At 40.9% G+C, this 9958-nt stretch overlaps 1 protein-coding gene across 1 annotated transcript; it reads right to left on the reverse strand.

Moving 5' to 3' along the window:
* Window positions 1-1610: 1610 nt before the first annotated feature.
* LOC308143965 (carbonic anhydrase 1) lies at window positions 1611-8593 on the reverse strand. The gene is made up of 7 exons (XM_080514927.1): window positions 8435-8593; window positions 7971-8168; window positions 6157-6275; window positions 5631-5723; window positions 5479-5541; window positions 5235-5390; window positions 1611-3148 (listed from the first exon to the last, which is right to left on the reverse strand). Exons 1-7 carry the CDS (start codon window positions 8466-8468, stop codon window positions 3029-3031), a joined length of 783 nt encoding a protein of 260 aa, XP_080371053.1. The 5' UTR covers window positions 8469-8593; the 3' UTR covers window positions 1611-3028.
* Between the last annotated feature and the right edge of the window lie 1365 nt (window positions 8594-9958).

A 9958-nucleotide genomic window follows, 5' to 3' on the forward strand; every position in this document is an offset into this window, starting at 1 on the left:
CGCTCACATCACCTCAGAGAGTGAAATGCCAGTGCTGATTAAAAGCTTTGATACACAGTAGTGTGAAAAACCAGCAGGGCCCCGCACATCCCTGGATTCCAATCATGCACCATCTCTTTTGTAGGTGATAGTACTTCACTGCTTATAACACATAATTATATGATGGAATTTTTATTTTTTCTTCCTGAATCTTTTTTGCTCTGCATTTGAGAGTTAAATTAACATATGCTGAACTGCTGAACTGTTTCGATTTTTGGTTTAAAAGGGGAATTTGCTTTAATTTGCTAGAAATTCAGCCTGCTGTTACCAATGTATTTCATACGTATTTAAGAGGAAACACTATGATGTAGACTGAAGCCATGTTTACTGTTTATTTTTTTTATAATAATATTTTTAAGTGCTGGTTTTAAATGCTATGGCTTTAATGAAAGAAACTTGCTCAGCCATAGAGCAGATTTAACACAATATTTTGGTATTTATTTTATTTAACCCTATTTACTTCCAATATGTGCAAATATGAGGCTAACGCCAGACACCGCCTTGAAATTGTTGACTTCTTTCACTCATGTCTCTATGCTAAGCTAACTGAAAACCCCTAATGTGGTACATTTGACAAGGAATGATAGTGACAAGCTTTTTTCAAGATATATGCAGTTTCTTTCTTATCAGGGAAAATGCCAGCCAGTCTGTCCTTCCCAACAGAGACACCCTCAGATATCAGTACAACTTGTACTTCAGTTTGATACTTCGCTTCGACTAATGTCATCCATTACAAAAGCAATACATTCCAGCTCTAACCCCTGTTTTAGACAAACAACAAATAATGTTCATTCCTCAGCTCTCATGAACCGACTCTCTCATCATGTGTCCAGTCAATCCATCTCTGTCAAAGTAAACTCTCCTCAACTATAAAGATGTGAATTTACAACTTGTATGAAAATATGAACATTCCTTCACATTTCATTTTTTCCTCTGCTGTAGTCATTTGCACAAAAAAAAAAACATGCAGAAAGGTAAACAGGAACTGAGACATGACTGTGACTTTTGAAATGCATCAACCACAAACTTCAGAGGAACGTATCTATTTTTAGGGAAGGTAAAAACAATTCTGTTCACTTAATAGAACCTAGAATTTTCACAGCTTACCTAAAATGTACTAATTCAAAAATGAGATGTGAATTTGATGGCTCACTGTTTGTTTTTATGTTTTTATGTGAGAAAAAGCTAGTAATTTTTTTTCAACACAATGCTGTAAAGTGAAAAGAAATGCAAGCAGACATCCAAACTCTGTAACCTTCAACTTAATGTAATGAGCAGTACAAGTCAGGATGTATTCTGAAGTGTTGAACTCAAAGTATGTACACAGCAGATTAATTTTAGAAAAGCATTTAATTTGTGATTGTGCAACTCCGATCCCAGTTGGATTTGGGTTGAAAACGCTGTAAGGCTTTAGAAGAACAGCTGACTGTCTGCATGCCAAAAAATATTTTAGTCCGACAGACTTATGTAATGTAGAACAGGGCATATAATGATGTGTTATTACCACCGTTATTCTCTCTAACTTAATGAAGAGGAAGAATGGAGAAAGACACAACCCAGAAGGCAACACATTAGTCATAAAATATATTTATTTGACTAGTAAAACGTCCACGTCCAAAACACAATGACAACAGGTACTCCTGGGACGGCTCTAAAGGTGACTGGCATAAGGCGTTTAAAATTTTCTTTTGAAACTCATTACAATCTCTCTGGAACTACATCTCATTTGTCATACATCTGTCACATTCCAGAAATACAAACAGGGCCTTGCAGGTTTTCAGTGAATTGTTTTCCTATGCAGGGCTTGTCAGCAGAGTGATGCTATCATCTTGACTCTTGGCAGGTTCTTCACATCATTGGCTCTCTTGGCGAATTCATTTCTTCCTTGGCTTTGTGTGGTAGCCACTATGGCATCACGTAAAAGACGAGTGTGCGTTTTAAGCTTTAGCACTAGACACATTGATTCTTCAAAACAACACCAGAAGGAACTTCTTTTCATACATTGCAAATTCAATTAATTGGGAAAAGTAAGAGCTTTTTGGTTACAAAACATGACGGAATCACAACTTGTTTTGCAATCAGCTAAAAACAGACTTAATCCAAAGTCACGATAATAAAAACACAATTTGGGAACATGAAAACATTGACAATGAGCTGCAAAAACGAAAAGAATAAGTCACTATCATGGTGGGCAGGAGCTAGCAGTGATAGCAGTGTGTGCTCGCACCCTTTGTTGATCTACACTGTTGTACAATTCAAATCAATAAGCAGGTCAGTGCCTATAGGCATCATGTCTGCATGAGACTGTGCGTGCGATGTTTTGTGTGTGTGTGGGTGCGTGTTCCAGAGAGGGATTTTCTGAGTCAATCGGTTGTGATGGAGGCGGCTGCAGCGTTTCATTAAGCTGCTGTGATGCAGAGCCTGGCAGTCAGTCGGAGATTACAGACGGACTGGCAGCAGGAGAGGCCTGTATGTGTGTGTGGGTCTTTTATTTGCACCTTAGCCTCTTCACAGATGGTGATATTTTTTCACCTCCCCCTGCCTGCTACATCGGGCCTGGGCTTTCTGCCGCCTCCTGCGAGCACCAGAGCACCAGTTTGACTATAAATCATCTTCGTTTATCCTTCTCGAGGTGTTTGTTGGACGACAACACACACTAACGCAAAGTCTTTTTCAAACACACGACACTGAAATACTGGTAAATGTTTCACTGCCACCATGAAGTGTGAATCCTATAAAATAAATTATGACTGGTTTTCCTTGCTGGCATGTTACACATAAAAAATAGATGCAAATCCAGACTCCATCTCATGGCAGCAATGAGTCACAGGAATTCTTTTTTTTTTTTTTTTTTTTTTAACTGGACGGAGAGAGATATGTGTGCTTAGCAACTCATTGCGAGAGAGGTAATTCTGGGTGTTTCACTAAAGGGAGGGGGAAGGGAGGGAGAGGGCAACAGGGCAGAAAGGGCAAAATGGGGGGAGGGTCATTACTGGAAGGAAGAGCGGACGGCGCGACCCTTGAGCGGCTGGGGTGGGCGGTAGTTGTCCACCATGCAGCATTCGGACTCGCCCTCTGCGGAGAAGAGCAGGCCCCGGAATTTGGCCATCTGTAAGGAGAGGGAAGATACTTGTAAGGATTTGTCGCTCGTGTTCACCTCCTGTGAACACGAGCCCACACAATCACACTGATGGAGGCATGTTTTCATCGAGTTAAGCACGCTCACCCAAAAAATATTGTTGTCATGGTAACGATCATAAAAATGCACAAATCGGAGCTGCAGCAATGCATTGAGGCTAATGTAAAGTGTGTGACTGAGGTAAATACTCCACATCACTGGTTCCTAACATGGCGTCCTTGGTGTGGTGATAGAGGTGACAGAGCGGGCCCTGAGGCTTTGCTTGCTTTAATGTTGTCAAAATTAGATTTGGACATGCCAAAAACAAATAATGAGGCACTCACTACGATCAAGGACAGATCTGGGAAACTGAATAAACGTTCAGATTTTTTCTGCCTTTGAGAGTCTGGGAAAGTTACTATATTGAATTCAAATTGAAAGTTAGTATGAGGTGTAATCCTGTGTACCTTGGCTATTTTAAATAAATTTTAATGTTGTTTGGGTTATTCACAATTTGTATTCACAATTTAGAAAAGAGACTGATGATTGTTTTTTTGTTTTTTTTCTTCAGATTAGAGCTTTTATCTTTTTTCAAAGACATATCCTGTTTTAGCTTAGCTGAATGTGTATTCTGAATGCACACAATAATAAGTTCCACTTATTCATCATCTACACTCAGAAACAGAGGTTTCGGGATAACTTCCACTCTTCTCTGACGTGAACAGTCACTCTACTTACTGCCTACTCAACATCTTTGGTTGAGTCTGACTTGTAGTGAAAGTTCAACTTTGTTGCCGTTTGTTAAAAATGGCCGGGGAACTTTGCAGTGTCAAAGACATCCCTGTTGTGGTTGAATGATGGGCTCAGACTGTACATCGAAGAAAGGAGCTGTGGTGAGGTTGTTGGTTTGGCTCTTTACAGCGTGACAGCTGCATTTTTGCATGAAGGGACTTTATTGTGAAACTTGTGTCAATGTATTTCTTTGTAATAAAAAAAGTAAGAAAGTCTGTAACTAAGCCACAGTTAATTCTAACTGTGTTCAATCCGAGCCTACCGCAGTGCAAACCTTGAAATCCACCACTGCTTGCGCCACGATGACAATGAACATTAGAGATTGGAGCAAAAGAGGACATTGGTTGCTCCAACACCTCTTAATCTTTAATCAGATAAAGGTCTTCCTAAATAGTTTCCTCATACTATCCTTTTGAGCCAGACAGGCCCAGAACAACAAATCACACTCAGTGTCACATGGCCTGCTTCAGGATTTGTCATTAACCCTGGCTAATGAGTCAGTTGGTGGTAATTACACTGCCTCAGTCACATAATGTACACACAGTGGGTTTCTTGTCACAACTGAGACAAAATCGTTCAAGTGGTGGGTGTATCCTCTCACAATTATCTGATAAATAATTGTTGGGTAATTACTTTTCAGCCACTATCTACACTACCAGCCTTGTGTGACACCAGGTCTAAAGGTTGTGTCCACACATCTCACATGTCTGCTCAGGACTTACAGGCTCCACGGTCCATGAAATAAACATTTGACTGAGTAGCGTTAATTTTCGCATTGGCCCGAAGACCCACAACCACAAGGACAAAACTGAGTTTAGATTGATGGGTGGTGTCGAAGTTAAATATCCATTTCAGTGGTTGCAGTAGGACAAATTTTAGGAGTAACATAAATACAGGGTTATGGGAATGCTGAGCTTGGGCAAATATCTTTCTGAAATCTCTCAGTCATGGTTTTTTCACCAGAATATGTTACATGCATGGGAGGAATATTTCCTGGTGACTCACAATACTGTAAAACCCTGGTGAAGCAACGGGCTTCTGTGTGAACTCTTGCTTGACCTCATGCACTTAGATGACCCAGTGTATTTTGTGATGGTGGAATAAGCATGCAGGATTGTGTTTCCTCGTACCACAGTGGCTTTCTTCTTCTCGTTTCAGACCTCGTCGTTAATCTAAACAATTAAGCCCTTGACTAAGATAGGATTTACAGACAGGGCTATTCTAGACCGTGGGCACTCAGCCAGTCTCCCTGCCACAGCTGAATGCGGCCTGTGAGGAGGCATACCTGCTCGCAGCTGACGCTGATTGGCTCCTTGCAGACAATCCAGGTAACACTCTCCAGCAGGGGGGGCGTGGTCAGGGAGCCATCGTATGTCCAGTAGTCAAGGCAACCGGGGAGTAAAGTAGCCGGGTCGAAGTTAGCAAAGGTGGTCTGTTTTCCCTGAAAGTGATACGTAAAGTGAGCAACCTGTTGTTGAGTCAAATCTCATTGGAACATACAAGAGATTGTGGTTGTCATGGAAACATACTTTGGCCTTGATGGCATCAAACATGTCAAGAACCTTCTGGAGATTTGCATTTTTGTCACCAATCTGAAAGACAACAAAATAAATTCAGTCAGCGTCTATATGTCATGTATTTTGTGTCACAGTGGAGGAAGGCTGCAGGAATGACTGCTTACCTTCAGGAAAACTCCAACAACAGCGAGCCCATCAGGCTTGCTGGCAGCTTCTCCAAAGCTTGGGTATTTGGTGTTCCAGTGCACAAGATGGAGCTGGAAAGAGAGTACATATACAACGATAATCAACTCCCACAACTATTTAAACACAACCTGTGCTGATATAAAACTTTTGATATCATGTGACTTTGTTGGTTGAAATAGACCAGACTTCATGACTGTTCACAATAAAAATAAAATAAGGTTTGGGAAAACAAACATTTCTGTAATTTTAGTTCTTTTGTGAGTTGGCAAAAAAGAATAAAAAAAAAAAAAAGAAGGAAAATAAGCACCCAATCTAGTTCTTTGTTTAATTGTACAAAAACAAGGTTTGCGCTTGTGCAATTGTGGTTAAATCCAGCCATTCAGATTTGTTTATCAGAAGAAATGCTTAGAAATGTTCACGATTTTTTAAACAAATATGAGTGAGTCAACCTCAGCTTGTCAACTACGGATTGTCTGATGGTGACATTCATAACAGTGTCCATACCTCAGCAGGATATTTGGTCCCGGCCACAGTGTGCTCGGAGCCCTTGTCATCAGAAGCTCCCCAGTGGAAATGAAACTGCTTGAGCCTGTAGGTCCCAGAGATCGGTCCATCTTTCAAAGCTGAAGAAGAAAACATGAAAAAAAAAAAACCCCAAACATGATTGATGACTTCAACTCAGACAGGTAGAAATGCAGGAAGCGGCAGTTATTCTGTGAATTTGGCCTGCCTTGATGCCGCCGCACTGTTAAAAGATGTTTATCTCAGTCACAAGACAATAGTCTGAAGAGCCTCCTGAGCTGAACGTACTGAGGACTGCTCGCAAGCTGAAGCACACCGACGCTGTGGCACACTTCCCACTTCATGGAAGCAGACTCAGTTCCTGTCCCGTAAGTGCTGGTCAGACGGAGGGCTACATTGTCTCTAAAATAATGTCCAGGTATTGTTGACATCAAACCTCCTTCCAGTGTTACGTAATACATCTATTTAGAGTGCGATAAGTAGTTTAACAGGAGCAGATAATCCTGTGTATTGATCTCTTTAGGATTTAATGCGCGCACACACACACACACACACACACACACACACACACACACACACACACACACACACACACACACACACACACACACACACACACACACACACACTCACACACACACACACACAACGGAGTAGATTGACGTTTCACTCAAACAGGAAAAAATTGTACATTCTTGAAAACCAACAATGATGCAGGTTCATGTTTTCCGCAGTGCACACATGATGCATGTCATGATGGATGATCATGCACAGCAGACAGTTCTTTATTTAGGAAGTCGGGTGGAAATAATCTCTTGAATTTTTTAAGGTAGAAGAAAATGGTGTGACACATTCTGCTGAAAGTCTTTGCAAAGATGCTTTTAAATTATTTTGCGTTTTCACCCAAAAGAACATAATCCATGTGATTGTGTCTTTATGTAACAACACATCAGATAAGCTACAGGACAGCAACTGCAAAAATCCACATATCCTTACACACGTAAGGACACTGTTTCATCTGTGTTGGTATTAATGTGATCTGGTTTTGAAACACAGTGCGACAAAATGGGGGGGCATTAAAATCAGGCAGACCTCATTTTACTACAAGCTGATAAAATGGAGAAGTTAGTCATTCCCATGCAGGCACATTAATAGTTAACTCAGCTCCAGTGGGTTTGCTGAGTAACCTTGGTTTTTCGTGCTTTTGACCTCTCTGTCAACAGAAAAGAGTTGGCGTGGGAAAGGTTTACCAGGGTTACATTACCAATTCAATTACAATCAGCGAGCTTTGTGTTGGGATTTTCAATAGGATTCCTTCAGCCTATTCAGCAAACCCCTCGCATAGCAAGTTGCTTTAATTCTTCAGCAGATCCGATTTCTTAAATTTCTTTCTTTTCTTTTCTTTTTTTTTTTTTTTAATAAAATTAATCTCAACACACTGTCCACAAATGCCAGAATCCCCTAGGCATCAATGAAACTGGGGCATGACTCACGCATCCATTTTAATATAGCACCATATTAATACCTTCTTGTCTTGAGATTTGCGTAACAGCCTTGCATTAAACCTGCTGCAGCATTTTCTGCAGGTTGCTGCACCATGCATATGATTAGCAATATGTTGATGTCCTTTGTTTGCGAAACCTCGATCCCCAAATCCTCTATTCATACGCTCTTTCGTTTGATAATGCAATACGTAATTAAATCAATACGTTTCATCAAGGTTAAAACAAAGCATTGGCAATTCTTAATGCGGTTATTTGACAGTGCAGCATTCATTTAATCAGTATCCCACTAACTTGAGCTGTCGTTGTCGTCCGCGAAGGTCACTTGGAAGGAATGTCCGTTGTTGAGGATGTCGAGGCAGGTGGAAGGATCGTACTTCAGGTTGAGCGGCTTCAGCCCGGAGTCGTACGATGCTCCGCCAGGTACGATGTCAATGGGAGACTGACGGGGCCCATTGGCAATAGGGAAGTTATCGCACCATTTGTCTGGTCCTGCAAATTACATATTGACAACATTGTTATTATTGGCATCATTTGGTATTGTAAAATAAAATATGCGCAATTGGATGTGAGGTTGCGCTTATAACGCATGTAAAAATGCCTTCGCGCGCGAATAATAAAAAAAAAAAAGGAATAATGAAAAATATCTGCAGTGATGCATGCATGTGCATGCTCTCTCCTTTCAATCATCCAGCGGCTCCTTTGTTCGTAATGTCATGAATGTATTATTATGGCAATACGTGCAATGAGCGCCTCACCGTTGTTTGCCGCGTATCCCCAAGCGTGAGACATTGCTACAGTTTGGATCTGAGTGTTTGGAGCTGTAAATCCCTAAAGCCTGTCGTCCCCCAGCGCAGAGCAGCCAGTGTCCTCCACCTGACAGCTGCGGAGCTTATATAGCCCGGGCCCCCTGTGAGCGGTGTGCCTGTCAGGCTGGTGTTGGCCACATGATGTCCGCGCAGTGACCGGGACCGGGAGGAGTTTCGATGCGCCGCCGCAACGTTGCAACACACCGCGGATCGATGTCTCTCTCTCTCTCTCTCTCTCTCTCTCTCTCTCTCTCTCTCTCTCTCTCTCTCTCTCTCTCTCTCTCTCTCTCTCTCTCTCTCTCTCTCTCTCTCTCTCTCTCTCTCTCTCTCTCTCTCTCTCTCTCTCTCTCTCTCTCTCTCTCTCTCTCTCTCTCTCTCTCTCTCTCTCTATCACTGATCTCCTTTGGTCTCAGCATCTCCATGGCAACAGGCACGCTTGAGCGTCAAAAGGAGATTCAGGCACATAAAATCTGCTCTGGAATTTTCTACTTCTTTGGAGAGAATTGATTGTCAGGCTTCATCTTCAGTGGTACAAATATAAACCCATTTCAAAGTGAATTGCTTAGAGCTTTTTGTGTGTGTTTTTTTTAAACAAAGTCTGGATAAGTGCATGTCAAGACCCCCAAGTCATATGGGAAGAATATGGAAAAGACAAATCCACAGAAGTTTCTCGAAATTCATCCTGGAAGAGTCAGCCAAAGAGCTGAGGCATAAGAAAATGACGCAATTTCAAATCCAAAGTCAAAGGAGCTAAAATGAAAATATGTATGTGAATAGCATTACTCAAGTATATAGGTCTAAACGTGTCTTGAATAATAATATAAACTCTTGATTAAAATGTAACGTATTTTGGCAGCTTACACCATTAATTATGCAATTTCAATGACAAATATATGATAGAAAATACTGATTACAATGAAAACATTGTCACCAAATCATACATCACAAATAAAATGAAAAGCGTGGAATAAAGAATAAAGTGCGTTTGAGCAAAACGCAAGAGAAAGTGAAAATATAATCTGTGTATCATGGGCCTGTTGGTGATGCAAAATGCAATTATTTGGTACTTAAAGATGAAATACAAGCGAAAGAGCGTCCACTGGGGAGGGAAATGAAGTGCTATCTTGCAGATCAATAAATAACTAAGTGTTTTAGTTGAAACGAAATACTAATTAAAAAGTTGCAACCGTACTTCAATGTGACAAAGCAGTAAATCCAAAAATAGAAACATGCAAAACCTAAACATTTGAAAGCAAATATAATTAAATAAAAAAGATCATACTTTCTATAAAATTCTCCCTTAAAGTGTGATTCCACCTCAGCTCACAGTGCAACGACATAAGAACTTATTTTCCACTTGCATGGTGTACCTAGTAACTACTGGTATTAGGCCGACACCTGCCGGTGCTTAACAGCAATACAAGGCATGCAGGTGAAAAGTCATACGACTGTTTGGTCACCTATCATGTAATT

Source organism: Blennius ocellaris (assembly GCF_963422515.1).
Source record: "Blennius ocellaris genome assembly, chromosome: 19".
In the NCBI taxonomy this organism is placed as follows: domain Eukaryota; kingdom Metazoa; phylum Chordata; class Actinopteri; order Blenniiformes; family Blenniidae; genus Blennius; species Blennius ocellaris.